This window comes from Passer domesticus, chromosome 3, assembly GCF_036417665.1.
Source record: "Passer domesticus isolate bPasDom1 chromosome 3, bPasDom1.hap1, whole genome shotgun sequence".
NCBI classification, from domain to species: domain Eukaryota; kingdom Metazoa; phylum Chordata; class Aves; order Passeriformes; family Passeridae; genus Passer; species Passer domesticus.
Window position 1 is genome coordinate 926199 of NC_087476.1, and position 18712 is coordinate 944910.

The window sequence follows — 18712 nt, forward strand, 5'->3', positions numbered from 1 at the left end:
GTGCTGCCGCGGCCACCGCTGACCCACAAATGCCACATCCACGCGGCTGTTGAATCCCTCCCGGGCTGGGCACTCCAGCTGTGCCCAGCCCACCCTGCAGGTGTTATTTGGGGGGTTTAACCCCTGCAGGCTGCGGGGGCAGAGCAGCGCCCCGGGGAGCTGCAGGCGGGACTGGTCCGCACACGCTGGGCCGGGCAGGGCTGCAGCCCGTCGGATGTGACTCATCCTGGAGGCTCATCCCTCTCCTCCCCTGCTCCGCCGGTGCCTTTCCCGTGTCCCCTCGGCTTGTGGGACCCTCGCTGTCCTCGGCACCATCGTGGCTGAAGCCGCTCCGGTGCGTCCCGTGCCCGTGGGGCGTGGAGGGTGCTCGGGGTAGCGGGGTGGGCTGGCGGCAGCGACCCGGCAGGGCTGCGGGAGCCTCGGCAGAGCTCCTAAGGGGCTCCCGGGACCGATGGAGCCCACTGGAACCCCGTGCCTCCGCTCCCGGGGTGCCCAGGGGTCCCTGGTGCCAGGCAGGGAGGTTTGTGGGGCGGCTGTCGGGGCACGCCCGGGGCTGTGCCCGGGGAGCCAGCGCCCGGGCAAAGGTTCCTTTGGCTCTCCCGGCGTTGGGCACGGACCCGGAGCGAGGTAGGAGGAAGGGGGGATAAGAAGGAGGGAGTCCGAGGTCCCGGCCGGGCGGTGCCGGTGTCCCCTGCGGGCTCAGGGCACGGCAGAGCACGGACGGTGCGGCCGCGACCCCCGGGAGCTGCCCCTCGTGCTGGGGGGCACGGGGTGGGTGGCATCGAGGAGCGCGACAGTCCCCGACTGTGTGTCCCCAGCAGGGACCGTGGGATGGCGGTTTGCCAGGGGCGAAGGCTGGGGGGTTTTGTGGCCAGCAGGATATGGGGGGGCTGGTCCGGGGACCCCCCCCCGCTGACGGAGCCCCGTTTGCAGGGATCCAGAACAGCCCTCGGCCCCAGATGGACCTCCCGGCGGAGGATGGAGCTGAGGCACCCCAGATGGGGAGCCCCGAGGCTGAGGTGAGAGTGGGCAGGGGACCCCCCCCGGCACAACTGCAGTGGGGTGCCAGGGACCCCCAGTAGTGGAAGAGGGGGGAAATCCATGGATGGGGATGTGAGACCCCCACAGGTGGAGGTTTGGGGACCCCCATGAATGAAGGGTGTGGGATACCCACAGGTGGAGGATGGGAGACCCCATGGGTAGGTGTTTGGGTATCCAGATGGGTGGAGGATGTGAAACCCCGCAGGAGGTTTGGGGACCCCATGGGTGGGGATTTCGGGGACCCCCATGGTCAGGGGACGGGGGATCCCCACGGGTGAAGGAGGGGGGATTCTTCTAGGTAGTTATTTGTGAATCCCCGGGGGCGGAGGATGGGGGACCCACCCAGGCAGGGATTTGGGGACCCCCATGGGTGGGGATTTCGGGGACCCCCATGGGCAGGGAGCGTGGGATCCCCACGCGTGGGGGGATTCCTCTAGGTAGTTATTTGTGAATCCCTGGGGGCGGAGGATGGGGGACCCACCCAGGCAGGGATTTGGGGACCCCCATGGGCAGGGGACGGGGACGAGGGTGCAACCACCAACATCAGTGCAGGGATGCGACCGAGGGCAGTGCTCAGGCTGGGGCGGGGACACTGTGGCACAGAGGTGACAGCGTGGCCCTGTGGCTCCCTGATGAGACAGCCAGCTCCCTTCTCCTCCCTCCAGGGGCCCGAGGGGCCGCAGCGGCCGGCGGGGCAGTGGTCGGGGGCCGAGGTGGGCTCGTGGCTGGCGGCGCACGGCAGGGACGCGGCGCTGGAGGAGCTGGCTCGGGAGCACGCCCTGACGGGCCGGGGGCTGCTGCGCCTGACCGAGGGGTCCCTGCGGCGCATGGGGGTCAACCGGCGGAACCGGCGCCGGGAGCTGCTGCGGGAGCTGCTGCGGCTGCGGCTGCAGCAGGAGGTGCAGGAGCTGCGGAGCATCGCTGGCGGTGAGCATCCCCCGCGCTGCAAGGGCGGGCAGGGGCTTGACGCGATCTGTCCTCGGGGACAAGATTCGTGGAGGTTCTTCTCACTGGTCTCAGGGTGCAAAAAGTGACACGATAAGGGGGGTTTTGAAGTAATAATCAAAAATGAATGTATCTTTATTGAATGATCACAGCAAAATGCGTTAGGGAGAAGGGGAATAAAGGAGAGGGAAAGAATAAGGAAAAAGACGGGAGGAAAAGAAAGGAGGTGTGGATGACCAAGTCCTTCAAAGTCCAGTCAACAGAGAGCCTGTTGTCTTCACATCAGGGAAGATCTCAAAAGCCCCTAGCTAAACCAGGGGTTTTTATTATTGAAAATTGCAAAGGGAGGGAGAACAGATACAATAGTCCATGATCTCAGCAGTGGGCAAGAGCCATTGTCTTCTTGGTCCAGTGATCAGCTTGCAAGCTCAGCTTGGTCACCTGGCCTCCCCACACACACACACACCTCTCCTCCCCCTGAGTTAGGGGTTTCAGTATCAGTCCTTGGGGAAAGAAAAGGGGAGTTTTTCCATATCTCATGTCTCAGTCCTTGATGGGAGGAAAAACTTCTCCCATCTCAGTCCCTCTGTCACGGTGGTGGATGGACGGCTTGTGGTGACCACCGAGAAGGTCATTCCAGAGAGGAAGTCCAGCCAAGTCAGGAGGTTGGAGAAATTCCAGCAACGTTGCTAAGTGATGCAGGTGTAAAAGGGGACAGTGTCCCTCTCCTCATTTATCAGGTGCAGTGTCCCATAGGATAGGAAACACACGTGTGGAAATGTTGGCTTGGCCTGGTGGACGACAATTCAAACAGGACAAGGATCTTAAAACAGGGTTTTTTCCCTCAGTGGTCTTGGATTTCATGATGGTTGTGAGGCAAAGGATGAGGGGAATTTCAGACAGACACAGGGGGATGGTGCTGTGAGAAACGAGGCTCACTCTTTGAAGTTTTTAAAAGTTTAATAAGGGATAAAGCAAAAATTAGTGCTGGATGCACAGCCATAGCCACATGTACACCATTAACTAGAACAACTCTTCTTATATATTTTTCATTGCATAGGTCAAATACATGTTCATGAAGGTTATACATATTCAAATATTCACTTGAGTTTATTTGTTCCAGGAATTCTTTAGCTTATTTTGAGCCCTGACCTCATTTTAGAGCATGTGCCACAATGCAGACGTGATTTTGAGAGTTTTGTATTTTATTTCTTCACAAGGCTCCCTGGTCTGTGGTTTTATAATTATTGATAGAGTCAGTGGTAGATTACTTGCTCTTTTGGTGTTATTTGCCTGGTTCTTTTCAATGTTATCTTATCATACAGACATTTTAGCCATTTTTACAAGTACTTTCAACCAGTATCAGTTATTTCACTGTTGTCAGTCAGCAACAAAAATAAAAGCATTAGTTATTATTTCACAACTACAATTACTTCTGCAAAAGTTAATGTTATAATACACAGGACATAGTGTCTATTTTAATATTTTGTGAGAGCCTAAACTATAATATATTTATCACACTAAAATTATGTAATCAACACAGGGATTAGGGTATTAAACATAAAAGGCTGGCAAATTGTATTATAGGAAATAAATATGAAAATTAATAATAAATATGAAATATTATATGAAAAGTTAAAAGGTGATTATGAACGGTACAAAATAATTTGCAAAAGCCAATATAATAGTGAAAGCCAACAACTACATAGTTATTTATGACAGTGTCACCTTCCCCCCTGTCCCCAGAGTGAAGATGATGTCCCTGTGGATGTCCCAGAGCCTGTGGGAGCAGAGGAGATGGCATGTGAGGACAAAGCAGCTGGGACTGAGCAAGACAAGCAGGAACAGTGCTGGAGGAGCCCTGAGATCACTGTGACCCCTCCAAAAAAAATCCAGAGCCTGCCTGCTGCAGGAATTGATAAGGACAGCAGAACCTTAGAAGAAAAATTTGATCCACGAGGCTGGGAAGTTACCCCAAGCAGGCAGAAAGCAGTCCCAGAACTGATATTGTGTGAAATAGGGGGTCACAAACACAAAGGCACTCATTGGAGTGCTGAAAAACTTTTGCAACATTTGCAAAAATCTATTATTGGGTCTAAAATGGCTCAGATTGTGCAATCAAGAATCCAACAAAGCGTAGTTTATTAAAGAAACAGCCCTAACAAGGCTAACAAAATAATGCTGGGAGCCATAAAACCTGGAAATGTTCTGGGTGAACACTGGCAGATTGATTTTACTGAATTGTCCAGACAAGGAGGGGGTATAAATCCCTCCTAGTTCTGGTGGATACCTTTTCTGGGTGGCCAGAAGCCTTCCCTTGTCACACCAGCCAGGTTCGGGAAGTGACTAAAGTACTGTCAAATCAAATAAATACAAAACCCCAAAAATACAATTAATAAAAAATCGGAGGTACCTTTGGGAATGTCATCAGACATAGATTCCCATCTTATTGCAGAAGTGATACAACAACGTAGGAAAACCTTGGGAATAGCTTGGGATCTTCATACTCCTTATAGGCCCCAGGCTAGTGGCAAAGTGGAGTGAGTGAATCACACAATCAAATTGCAATTGGGTAAAATATGTCAGGAAAGCTCCTTGACCTGGGTCCAAGCCTTACCTGCTCTACTTCAAAGCAGAATTCAGCTGTGGGGCACCGGCAAAAATCTGAGCTGCTCTGTGGTCGACCCTACCAAGTGCCACACTCCAGGAAACACACATGTTAAAAGGAGGGGTTGATTTGAATAATTACCTCATTTCTCTTACTAAAACCTGACAGGATTTGCAGTGGTTGGACACGGCATGAGATCCAGCAGGAGATTGGGTCTGTTTGAATGACTGGGGAACTGCTCCACTCCAACCAAAGTGGAAGGGACCTTTTCCAAGCACTGCTGACAACTTTTACTGCCTTGAAACTGCACAAAGTAAAATTTTGGATACCTTGTTCCAGAATTAAAAGGGCCTAAGCCCCTAGGGAAGAAGTCAAGAGCTTGTCAGGAGCTGTTTTACAAAACCAAATGGTGATAGCCCTTGTTTTAGCATCACAAGGAGGAATATGGACTGTCATTAACTCCAGTTGCTGTGTATTTACTGCTCAAAAGACATTGTAGAGTGCCTACAGATGTCCAGGGAGTCTGGAAATGAACCCACATTTTACAACCCACAGCTCAAGATGCCACCTCCTGGGGATTTGAAGAAATCTGGACCAAACGTCCTTCATGGGTACCCAGCTGGACTTGGTGAAACATCTGTTTATAATCATGATGTTTATAATCTGTTTATAAACATCTGTTTATAACCACCACCTTAATAATTGCTGTATGGTTTTAGCCAGCATCAAGATTCAGTGTTGCAGCTGTTTTAATGCCTTACACTCTGAAAGGAAATAAAAATCTCAGGAGACTGGTTCCCACAAGGAACTTAGAATCAAGAAGAGGAGGGATTTTATAAGGACAGGAGAACAGCACAGCCTAGGAGAAACAGGTAAAGGGTGTAACTCAGGCAAACAGAAGTCACGAAAAATGGAAGCAGGATGCCAGCTCAGCTCTGCAAGGCTGACAAAGCAGAAGTTATGCAAAACAAGGATATTTCCCTTACTCAAAAGTGGGGGTCAAGGAACATGCCCCTAAAAAGGACACGGGGTATTAAAGACAAAACCACATAAGGACTTCTGGTAAAGGATGAGACAGCATAAAATAAAGTCAAGTAAGTGGGGATAGCTAATGAATATGCAATCAATGTGTGTGATAAAAGCTCTGTTCATACAACAGTCAGACTTGATTGGAGGAAGTATGCCCCAAATTACCAGTTCTGCAATAAAGAATGGCAGACATCTCCCATGCTACAAGTTGAATAACAACTTTTAATCCTTTTCTTCTTATTTTCCTTCTCTAAAGCCAAAATCAAAGGTTGGAAAAGACCTCCAACACCCTCAATTCCACCTCTCACCAAAAAAACTTTCACCCCAAACCAGGCAGCAGCAGTTTCACTTTCACACGGCTGCAGGAAAACACATGATTTCCAGGAAAGCAGTAGCTGCTCCCTCACTGTCCCTATAAAAGGGGAAGCAGATCCCTCCAAAGGAGCCAGAGCTGGGTGGGCTGTGCTGGATTTCAAGAACGGGAGCTGCGGAGCCCGGAGGGAGAAGGTAGGGGATGGGGATGGGCATGGGGATGGGGTCAGGGATGGGGATGGGGATGGGAATGGGGATGAGCTGCGGGGCTGGGAGCCGGCAGCAGCAGGGAGCGGGATCTTGTTGCTCTCCTGCCTCCTGTTCCCGGGGCTTTGCCAGGGCTGGGCAGATGGCAGGGCAGGAGAAGAGGGGGCTGAGGGCAGCGGGCGGGCGCTGTGTGCTCCGAGCGTGGGCTGCAGGAAGCCGCCTTTGCTGGCAGCGCTTTGGGGGAGCTCGGGGGAGCCGTGTGCGCTGCGGGGGCTGAGCTGGGAGGGGGCCGGGCTCAGAGCGGTGGCAGCGGAGCGGCGGGGCAAGGAGGAAGGATGCGGGGCATGGAGGGGCACAGTGAAGCCTGCAGAGGCGCCAAGGCTGGCCCCAGAGCTGGCAGCGGGGCTGGCCGGGCACAGATGCCGAGCGGAGCCCCTTCCCTGCCGCCAGCCCGTGCCCGGCCGGGAAACGCTCCCCGCAGGCGGGACCGACCCTGCCCGGCCCGGGCACCCCCAGCCCCGCGCTGGGGCCGGATGGCTGCGCTGCCCTGAAGGCAGGAGCCCTGCGGGATCATTCCTTTTCCTGCCCGGGCAGGGAGGGTGGCATTCTCCTCTCTCACAGTCTGGGCATCACCACCCAGAGCGCTCCGGTCCCTGGGACAGCCCCACAAAATGCTCCAGTGGAGGGAATGTGGGAGGGAACAGGGCTGGGACAAGTGGACCGAGTGGACAAGCTGCAGCAGGGAGCGAGGGAGGGGCTGTGCTGGCAGCTGGAGCGGGAGCACAGCTCAGAGCCCCTGGGGCCGTGCCGGGCATGGGGGGAGTGTGTCTGGGGAGAGTGGGGTGCCCATGGGGGGAATGTGTCTGGGGAGAGGGGGGTGCCCATGGGGGGAGTGTGTGAGCGCTGCCTCGGGGTGCTGGGAGCAGCAGGCTGGGCCAGGCAGCGAGCAGGGCAGCCGTGGGCTGGGCAGAGGGTGCAGGGTGCAGGCAGGGCTGTTGGATGGGCAGAGGGGCTGTGCCCGTGCTCCAGGGAGCCAGGAATGCCCCCGGCTGTCTGTACTTGTGGATTGAGGAGTTCTGCTGGGAGAATGTGGGTGATGGTGAAGATATTACCTGGTCCAGGCGTAATAAACAGGACCAGGAGACCAGGTTTTATAAAGGCCTTTATTGAGAACAGCTCTTGGGTGGGCAACTCGAGGGGTCGCGCACACCACCACTGCTCCCACAGGACGACGCTGAGGAGGAGAAGTGCAGCTTTGTCTCTCGGCAGAGCTGGGGCTTCCATCCTCACAAGAGTCCTCAGGAAGACAATGTTGGCTCGTAGTCTAGGGGTGTCATCCAGACTGAGTATTCTTGAAGTTATGGTAACAGGACAGAATCCGGCTCTGGTCAGTGGTGGGTGATTCCCTGTGGTGCTGCCAGGTTAAAATCATAGTTTATATGTTAGTTTGTTGTTTTTAAGAGGACCTGTATAGTACCAACAGCTCCTCATTAAATTCAGTCTGGGTGCAAGTCCCTCTGGGAGCAGGGGAAGTGGTTCCTGACCTGATGGAAAGGGATACAAGTACAGGGGTGCAAGTCCTTCTGGGAGCAGGGGAAGTGGTTCCAGATGGAAAGGGATACAAATACAGGGTAAGATAGTAACACTTAACAGTGGCAACCACAGGCAAGGCCCAGAACTCTAACATTCAGTATTCAACAACAGACCAACTTTTCAAATTAAGACCCCATCAATTTCATCAACATTAACTAACAATTACTACTCTGAAAAAAAAGCTCCCATGTCCAGGGTTTCACTTCTCACAATATTCCCCCTCTTTCCTTTTGATCAGGTTTAAACCCGCATCAATTTGTTATTTCTGTTTCTTGGGAATAAAACTTCCATAACTTCTGATACTGGTCATAAACTCTTTTATCTTTGTGTTCTCTTTCTTGGCTTTCAACCATCATTATTTTGGTTTGGGCTTGAGTAGTTGTTTCTGAAATGTGTGTGCCAGCCTGAATTGTGGATGGTATAATCTTAACTAAACATGGGAGTAGGCAAGGTAAAAATATTAAACTTGTTAATGCTGCTGCCACCATAAAAATTACTATTTTCCCACCATTTCCGTTCAAAGGACCAAAAATTATCCCACCAACTGGTGTCCATTAGGGGAGTCCACTCTTGATTTCCCACATATGCTATTTTTTGTATTTCTGTCGAGATGTTTCCTATTACCTCACTTCTATCATCGATTTCCAGGCAGCACTCTGATGAATTAAATTTTCCACGTATTCCTTCTCTCTTCGGCTAATAAATAATTGACTGCAAGTCAAATTTGGTAGATGACAGTTCTAGTTTGGGCCAATTGGTAACTAATATGGTCAAGGGCAAGTGACGTTCTGTTGGATACTATTTCTAGTACTGAGTCGAATAATCCTATTGAGCATGTAAATTGGGGTACGATATCTCCAGGATCCATCCTGGACCCAAGCTGCAGGCCCATATGTGTTAATTATTTCTTCTGGAGTCCAGATTTTTCCCTTCCAGTTTTGTTCACCCCCAAGTCAATTATATTCCTCCATTTCCGATTAGTCTTTCTCAAATTGTCATACAATGGAACTCCTAAGCCTGACCCTGATTCCTTTGGCAATAAGAAGAAGGCAGGTTTGATGACACCTATAGTGCAGCTTCCCGTCCAGTCTCCTGGAAGAGTAGTATAGGCTGTGTTGCCACAAATCCAGAATAGATGACTGGGGACTTTCCAAAAGATGTCTCGAATTTCCCAAGGGTATTCCCAGTATTTAGATATTTGTCTTATTCCCCAAAAGGGGTTTACCCATTTTTCTGCACGTTTGTGCAGTCTACACCCTTCATGATAAATACACCCCTTTTCTTTTTTCCCAGTGAACCAGTATTGATTTGGCTCTTGGGGAATCCATCTAGCATTTAAGTCTTCAAGCTTTAGATACCTCTTGCATGCCATCTTTCCTCCCGGGGTATTATATCTCTTCCCTGTCCTTATTATGCATTCTTCCCCAATTACTTTAGATTTTAAGTCCCAATGTTCTTTCCTTCTTTGTCCTAGAATTGGAGGTTTCTGTCCTGACTGTTCCCACCATTAGAATTTCTAATGGTCCTAAAGTAATACCCTCCCATGGCCAAATTTCTGTCATTTTAGTACTCCCACAGACCCCGCAGCTGGCTAAATTCAGTTTCTTACTAATCCTTTCAACTAGGTCTAGGAATAGGTTTTCCCCTAAGGGCATTTCTAGTTCATCCCTTTTGGTGGTTACTGTCAGTTGTCTTTCCTTTATTAGATCTTTCAGCCCTTCCAGATTATTTTCATGCTTGAAACAAAATCAAGTTTCTCCTATAGGGCATTTTCCAAGTAAGTGTTGCCTAAATGAGGCAGTGCTTCTAGCAATCCAATAGACTTTCCCCGTCTTCTTGACAGGTAGAAAACTGGGAGTAGTTAAAACAATTAGGGTTTACATTGGTGTGAACCCTTATCAGTGACCCAAGGTTCTCCCCATCGTATAGGGAGTGACAGCACTTAGTACACACATTTTCCTTACTTCCTATACTTTTCATAAACAAGACTAACACCAGTCCTCCCAAGAGTCTGGTATGAACCATCACCACGATCTCACCCGGCCTTGCCTCTTAGGATTGGGGAACTTTCTCCCTTATGATGGGCAGCAGGGTCTTCTCTTTCCTCCCACTTCCTATCAACTTGTTAGCCCCTGAGGAATGTTCTGTAGGAGAGGAGGTTTGAAACCATGGATGTTTTCTTTGGAAAAAAATAGATTATTAGAACTCTATTGTTGATATAACCTTTTAGTAACTTTAAACTTAACTATAATACTAACAGTTAACTCTTATAACTCTTCAACTTGCAACCTTAAACAGTTTAAAATAGGTGGAAGAACCCATTCTGTATATTCAAAATAATATACGAAATCTTTACGCCAATCAGTTAACAAAATATTAACTCCAATCTCTAATCCAATAACATCATAATATACTCCAAAACAAACAAAGGCTCCAACACGAACTAAAAATTTCACATTCATAAGTTAACAGCAACAACAATAAATAACAATGACTTGAACAAAAAGTATAATAATGTTAGTATATTAGTCTCTGTCCTTTTATCAATCCTTCTAAGTGAACTTTGGTTTCCTTCTAAAGGTTACTTTGAGATTGTTTGAGTTCGGGATTGCAACCTACGTGGAAGAGTCTGTAGTTGGTGCTGTTGGATTTGGTCTGCTGTTTGCGGGGGGTGGTACTGGTCCTTTGACTTGGGTGATGTGAGTCCAACCTCTTTCTCGTGTCCTCACTGCAGTGTGTGTCGTGAGTAATAGCTGGAAGGGACCTTCAAATTTGGAGTTAATGGGGTATTGCTCCATGACTTAATTAGCACCCAATTTCCCAGACCTATTTGGTGCACATTTGTATCAAGAGGAGAAGTTTGGGGAAGATATCCTCTTTTTCACAGACTCTCTAGAGGCTTTACAATGGTTTCTAACTACTTTCAGGTAGTCGTTTCCCCTTCTAAATAATTCCCAGTACTATAGGGAGTCATTAAAAATGGGAGTCCAAACCTCATTTCATAGGGCGAAACCCCTATGGCCAATCAGGGTCTGGTCCTGATCCTTAAAAGGGCAAGGGGTTGACATTTGAGCCAGTCCATCTGCATTTCTGTGATTAACTTTGTTAATACATTTTGGAGGGTTTTATTCATTCTTTCTACCCTCCCGGAGCTCTGAGGATGCCATGGGGTATGTAATCTCCATTTTATTCCTAAAGCCTCAATTATTTTATGTAATACTTGGGCCATAAAGTGCAGTCCCCTTTCTGAATCAATATTGTTCACCAACCCGTATCAGGGAATGATGTTTTCTAAGATAATTCAGGTAACCACTTCCGCGGTCTCTTTTCTAGTTGGAAAGGCTTCTACCTAATGAATAAGATGGTCAGCTATTACCAATAAGCGTTTGTAACTCTATACAGGGGGCATTTCAGTAAAGTCTATTTGAATGTTTTGGAATGGTCTTTGGGCTAATTCTCTTCTCCCTGGTATGGTTTTCTTTATCACCTTTTGATTTACTTTTTGGCAAGTTAAGCACCCTTGAGTTACTGCTTTTGCTAACTCATGTATTCCAATACATAGGTTTTCCCTTAAAAAATGATCACATAACCCTTGGACCCCCCAGTGGTTTAATTAATGTATCTCTGTTAACATTTTCTGGGCTAGGGCTTTATTAAAAAAATTATGCCTATCTGGTGTCAACCACTCCCCTCGTTCTCCCTGATGCATTTTTAATTCTTTTATTACTCTTAGTTCTTTCTCAATGAATATAGGTTCTCCTTTCCTTTCTTCCCTGAAGCTTTGTTTAACGTGAGTAATTTTACTGGCTCCCCTGCGTCTAATGCTGCCTCCTTAGCCACTTGGTCAGCCAACTGACTCCCTTTTTCCTCGATGGTATTGTATCCCCTTTCTGATGTCCCTTAACATGTACCACTGCGATCTCTGCAGGTTTAGGTAGAGATTCTAATATTGATCTTATCAGTTGTGTGTGCACTAAGTTTTTTCCTTTGGAGTTCAGATACCCACGTTCCTCCCAAATCTTTCCAAATGTATGAATGATTCCAAAGGCGCACCGTGAGTTGGTGTAAATTGTCTCTTGGTCCCCTTCTAATACGCCAAGTCCCCTCTTTAAAGCATAGATTTCACAACATTGAGCTGACCAATTAGAAGGCAGTTTGCCCTTCTCAGTAATTCTCATGTCTTCCTTTTCTGTTGTTGTTATCTTATTGTAAAGGTTTCGTACCTTCTCAGTAATATCTCAGGGGCAGCTCTTCACAGCACAGACTCCTTCTTCTCCTCCTCTGCACAACCAACGAACTCCATCTCATCTCCACCAGCCAACCTGCTCTTTTACAATACCCCTCTTAATTGGATCCAGCTGTGGCCTATTAAGGGCAGGCTTGTTCTTAATGCTTGATAATTGGCACAGCTGTAACTCCTTACAGATGAGATTACCTTCACCATCTCTATTCTCCTACATTTTATCTATCCACAATTCCCCCTTTTTCTTTTAATTACAACACAAGAATGAGTTAAACTAATGCTGTGTTTACTATCTTTTGCAGGGCCTTTTGCAGAAGATAGTAAACCTAGTATAATCATCTTTTGTGTCATTTCTATTTAACTTGGAATGTGTTTGTGCTGACCTTGATTTGTTACCCAAACTTACATTACATATTATCAGAAACCCTTATATTTCTGAAATATTTACCCAAACCTACATTACATATCATTACCCAAATTTACATTATATATAATCAATAACCTGTATATTTATATCTCTAGAATATTGACAATATCAACAGCTGTACAACTTTATAAGGCAACTCACAAGAATAAGTTAAAGGCTACATATTAAGATAGAAACATATCAACAGCTTCATAACTTTATCAGCAGCCATAGGATTTTGAATAACATTGATCCAGCATCTGTCGAGTGTAGTTATGCTTATGGAATAGAAACTTTTACACTTATGCCTAATCAAAGATTCATAGTTGCAATTCACAAAAAAAAATGCTCATGTTTCATTAGCAAACAAATACACTATACTAAATAATAGAGTTACTCTTTCCCCAGGCCCCACTGCTGCTTTAATAATTCTCTTCTTCCTTGTACAGTTTTTGTTGTATTAGTTGACCACTCTCTTGTACTGCTCTGTTTTCCATTCTTTTAAAGTCTTATAAAGTGATTTCCAGGTGGCAGTCAAATCTGCAGCTGCCTTGCCCCCTTTTTCACACTCTATTTCATAGTTGTTTGTTTTTTTTTTTTTGTTTTTTTTTTTTTTTTAAATTTCTTTCCACATATATCAAACAATCTGTTTGGCACTCAGTATGTTATTTCTCATTGTGTCCCCAGCGGCTGACGTATACCTCAGGTGTCGAAATCTGTCAGGTCCGGACCAGGCAGCTTCCCCTGCTGCTCTCAATGCTACGCTGGGCTTCCACCTCCGGCTGCACCTTGCCCTGCAGCCCACTCCCAATCACATCGGATTACTATGGAGATGACCACTATACAGTTTTAGAGGGCTTCTCTTACATGTTTTCTCTGCAGTTCTGACTCTGCCTCTCAGCGCTGCATTTTGCTGTTGTTCCAGTGCTCATGTTGCAGTGACTTAGCAAACCACCCCCTGTACTTCTCAGGGGCCATGCTATTGCTGAGGCACCCCCTGCTGCTGTGGCCATGCCAATTACCACTTCTATCACACACCTTGTGTCCTGCTGCACACACTGCCACTCGGGGGGAACCCAGCATCATCCTGAGTCCTTGATCACGTCGGGGTCACTAATTGTTGCTATCTTATTGTAAAGGTTTCATACCTTCTCAGTAATATCTCAGGAGCAACTCTTCACAGCACAGACTCCTTCTTCTCCTCCTCTGCACAGCCAACCTGCTCTTTTACAATACCCCTCTTAATTGGATCCAGCTGTGGCCTATTAAGGGCAGGCTTGTTCTTAATGCTTGATAATTGGCACAGCTGTAACTCCTAATGGGTGAGATTTACCTTCACCATCTTTTTTCTCCTACATTTTATCTATCCACATACTGTAATTTCAATTATTGCCTATCCAGACATCCTTTTCCCCTCCACTACTCTTGAAGACCCATCTGTAAATAATTTCCTTCCATAAGGTAAAGGTATCTCTTCTAGATCTTCCCTAACCTTTGTCTGAAAGTCCACTACTTCCAAGCAGTTATGCTCCAGTTCTAATAATGGCTCTCCAGAGAGAAACTGCACTGGATTTAGAGTTTTAGAGTTTACCAGCTCTAGGTTATCTGCATTTGTTAATATTAATTCATACTTTAATATTCTGGAGTCAGTAAGCCACCTCTGGGCTCTTTGGCTTAAAATTGTTTTTAGATCATGTGGTGTATGGATTCTATTTTACCTCACAGGGTCAGTTTTTGAGTCTCTTCAACTAAGGTGGCTGCTGCAGCAACTGCTTGAATGCAGGTGGGCCACCCCCTAGCTACCGGGTCTAGCAGTTTTGAGATGTAAGCTATCGGTTTCTTACACCCTCCCCACTCTTGGGCTACCACCCCATCTGTGATTCCTTTTTCAGTGTTTACAAATAGGTCAAATTGTTTTTCAAGATTTGGCAAACTTAGGACAGGTGCTGAGGATAGTTTGTCTTTTAAGTTATTTAGAATTCGTCATGCTCAATTGTCCATTCTGTTGGGTCAGGGTTTACCAATTTGTCATATAAAAATTTTACACTTTGGGTATATTGATCTAACCATAACTTACAGTACCCAAATAAACCTAATAGTTTTCTGACATCTCTTTTAGTTTTTGGTGCTGGTATGGATAGTATGCCTGAAATTCTTTCAGGACTCAATTTCTTATATCTTTTCCCAGTCATGTGTCCCAGATCAGTGACTTCTGCTTCCACAAATTGCAATTTATTCTGGGATACCTTTAAACCCTTTGCTCCTAGGAAATTTAAAACATGTATTCTTGTTGCCCTGACATTATTCTGTTCCTTCCAGATATTAATAAGTCATCTACATATTGTAGAATTTTTACTTCACTTTCAGGGTGAATTGTTCTAAAAGCTCTTCTAAGCCTTGCCTGCAGAGATTTGGGGACTCTGTAAATCCTTGGGGTAGGCGAGTCCACCTTAATTGTTGTTTCCTCCTTTTCTCTGGATGTTCCCACTAAAATGCGAACCAATCTCTACATTCCTCCGTAAGAGGACATGCCCAAAATGCATCTTTTAAATCTATAATGGTAAACCAGGCATGCTTCCTTGGGATCTGACTCAAGAGGGTGTAGGGGTTTGGGACCACTGGATGCCTAGTTATAGTTCTCTTATTTATTTCCCTTAAGTCTTGGACTAATTGGTATTTTCCATCTGCCTTCTTGATTGCTAAAATAGGGGTGTTGTGGAGAGACATACCTGTCTCTAGGATACCTTCCTCAAATACCTGCTCAATCACAGTAGTCAGTCCCTTTTTACCCTCAATAGACATTGGGTATTGCTTTACCCGAATAGGAGAAATTCCTTTTTGCATTTCAATTCTTACTGGTGGGATGTCTAGATAGCCTCTCTTTCCTTCTCCTGCCCAGACCTCTGGGTTTATCTGCTCTATATCTCCTGATGTCAATTTCATGATCTGGACTATCATTCTCCCATCCTTTGGGATAATCCCCACTCCTAACTGAACCTGTAGGTCTCTTCCTAGTAAATTACTTTCTAGATTAGGTAAATAAATAAAAGCCACACACTGCCTTCCGTTTCCTTTAATTTCTACATATTCAGCTATGGAGGCTCTAAACGGTTTTCCCTCTGCTCCCATCACCTCACAGACCTTTCTCCCAGTGGTCACTCCTGCGGGTAATTTCTTTATACTTGATCTATCTGCTCCGGTATCAACTAAAAATTCAAATTCTTCACTTTGGGGACCCACCTCAAAGTTTACTAGAGGCTCTTCTTGATGGTACATTGGGTCCCCTAACATGTAAAGCCCCTGACACGCCTAGTCGTCACCCCTCAGAAGTCTCTTGAGAGCCTCTTGTTCTTTTGCAATTGCCTCATCAGAAGAGAGTTTGTTGCAATCCCTTGTTATGTGTCCTATCTCTCCACAATAATAGCATTTCCTGTCGCTCAGTGGTGCCCCATGTCCTTGTTTGTATCTGCCCATGGAGGTAGCATAGGTCTATCTTTGGGTGTTTCAGAGGAGGACTTTCATCCACCTTCACTGATCCTGGATCCCCGTTGATCTCTGTTTCCCCCTAGACTTTCCCTGGCTATAGCTACCATGATTCTAGCTTTAGCTTTAGTTTTCTCTTCCTCTCTCCTTAAATATATCTTTAAAGCTTCCTTTAATAGTTCATTTATTCCTTTCTCCTGCCAGTCCTCCATTTTCTCTAACTTTCTCCTGATGTCTGGCCACGATTTTGTAACAAATTGCACTCTTAGAAGTAGTTGGCCATCATAACTATCAGGATCTATTTTGGGGTATAGTTGGAAGTTCCTCTTTAATCTATTAAGCCAAGTAGCTGGGGTTTCATCCTTTTCTTGCATGCTATCAAAAGCTAGTTTTGTGTTATTACTTCGAGGAACTGATTCCTTTTTTCCTCTAACCGTCAGGGACCTATACTCCTCCATGTTCCTTCTATCTTCCTCTTCATTGGGTTCCACTCAGGGTTCTGTAAGGGTAATTTTTGGTCACTGGGATCTCCTGAACTATTTTCTTGCTCCCAGATCCACATTCCTGGGGCCCTAATCATCCTCACTTCTTCAGGGCTGAACAGAATTTTAAAAATAGAGTTCAGCTCTCCCCAGGTGTAAATGTTGGGACCCAGAAATTGGTCTACTTCATTCGATATACCTACCGGGTCCTCCACTAAGTTCCCTAATTCCTTCTTAAAACCTGCAACTTCGATGGCTGTTAATGGGGCATTCACAAACCCAAGTCCCACATGTATCCTAGCCAAGGGGACTTCTCTAAGAGGAAAAAGCCTCTCTGCTTTAGATGTTTTAGATCTTGTATTACAGTAAGGTCCCTCTGTGAGGTTACCCTTCTGGGAAGAAACGGGAGGTGTGGGGGCTAGTTCACTTACACTAACTGGGTTAGAGATGGAGGTGCTCACCTCGCAGTTAGGAGGAGGTAATGGTATAGCGGTAGGAAAGGGGGAAGAAACCCCCCCTGTAGGGAGGGACACTGGGAGTGGAGCTGGAGAGACAGTTGAAGGGGTTGAGAGGGAGGCTGGGGAAATAGCCAGATTAGAGGGAGGTGGGACAGAAGTGTTTGGAGCAGGTGAGGGAGTTGAGGTTAGGGTAGGAGTATTAATCATACAAGTATTAATCAGAGGTGGTGATGGGATTGGGGTGGCTGCTGGTTCTGGGGATGGAGGAGCCAGAGGTAAAATCAGGGGATCTGGGAGAGGAACATGAGGCATTGCCATGTAAATAGGGGGGAGAGGAGATGGAGGTAAGTAATCAAGGGGGTCCACTTTTTACAAGCTTCATCTCTCCTTTCATTCTTTTCTTCCTGTTTTTGTAGCTTACAGATTTTTATAACCTCATTGCTGGTGGTATCCCTCGGCCAACATGCAGCATATGTTAACTGCTCAAGACTGGGACTTTCTTGGGTTTTCAGATCTTGATTTAATTGGGAACACATCCATGGATCTCTTGTCCCATACCATGGCCACTCTCCCTGCAGGTTTAACTTAGGCCAGACTTCCATACAATAGTGAATAATTTTTATTTTGTCTAAGCCTTTTGTGGACTTCTGAGTGTCCCATTGATCTAGCATCTATCCAAGAGGGCTATCAGTGGTAATATTTTTCTTTTTTCTCATCTTCCCTTCTGAATCTTCATCTTTTATTCAAACACTTTCCCATACTGACTCCAATTGGGTTCTTAACTGAAATTTTAAGGTGCCTCTACCCGAAAGGAAAACTACAGACAGGCAACACAACACTTAATATTCTTTTACTGCTCAAACATTCTTTCACTCTCACACTGGTAAGGATGGGGAATTCACTCACACACTCGGGACACGGAGAGGAAACTCACCCACACTCTCGAGCCCAACTCTCTTACTTCCCTGGGGTTAGGTCCCAACAGAGCTCCCTCTTGCCCTTCCGTTGCATCCCTAAAATGTGTGTGACTCACACAAAAACCTAAGCCTCTGCGTGCCTGGAGTCACCTAGGCCCTGGGGTTAGGTCCCAACAGGGCTCCCTCTTGCCCCTCCCTTGCACCCCTACAATACATGGCCCAGGCGTTAGGTCACAACGGGGTTCCCTCTTGCCCCTCCTTTGCACCCCTAGAGTATGTACAAGGCCTGAGCCCTGGGGTTCCCAACAGGGCTCCCTCTTGCCCCTCCCTTGCACCCCTACAATACGTGGCCCTGGGGTTAGGTCACAACGGGGTTCCCTCTTGCCCCTGCCTTGCACTCCTACTAGGCCTAACAAAAAAAAAGGGGGCCTCCCCCTGTTGTGTGCCACTCACACGGCTATCCCCTGCACACTGGGGGGGGGTCCCTTCTGTCCCCAGGAGACGCCTCACTCGTTCCTCTGGGCCTTGTTACGCCTCTCTCGCTTCCCTCCATTCCCAGCCGGCCCCCTCACAGGAGTCTGGAACGGCGGTACTGGGAGGTCCTCACTCGCTTTGGGGATCCGAGCTGCCGGCCCCCGTCTCACTCACTCCCCACTCCTTGCCTCCAACTCCCACCACTGGTTCTTACCAGGTCCAGGGCTCCTCTGCATCACTAGTCCCAGGCTGTCCTCCCAGGTCTGGCATAGCCAGCTGTTCCCTGGAGGCCCAAGAGGGCGGGCGGCTGTCCCATCCCTGGTCTTCTTTGTGTGTGGCTATCCCGGAGGAGGCCCCAGGCTGTAATAAACAGGACCAGGAGACCAGGTCCTTTAAAGAGGCCTTTATTAAGAACAGCTCTTGGGTGGGCAACTCGAGGGGTCACACACACCGCCGCTGCTCCCACAGGATGACTCTGAGGAGGAGAAGTGCAGCTTTGTCTCTCGGCAGAGCT

At 47.4% G+C, this 18712-nt stretch overlaps 1 protein-coding gene across 1 annotated transcript; it reads left to right on the plus strand.

Annotated features, from left to right (window-relative positions):
* The first annotated feature begins 945 nt into the window (after positions 1–945).
* LOC135295760 (sterile alpha motif domain-containing protein 12-like) lies at positions 946–6124 on the plus strand. The gene is made up of 3 exons (XM_064411459.1): positions 946–1019; positions 1707–1968; positions 3733–6124. Exons 1-3 carry the CDS (start codon positions 960–962, stop codon positions 3735–3737), a joined length of 327 nt encoding a protein of 108 aa, XP_064267529.1. The 5' UTR covers positions 946–959; the 3' UTR covers positions 3738–6124.
* The last annotated feature ends 12588 nt before the right edge of the window (positions 6125–18712 follow it).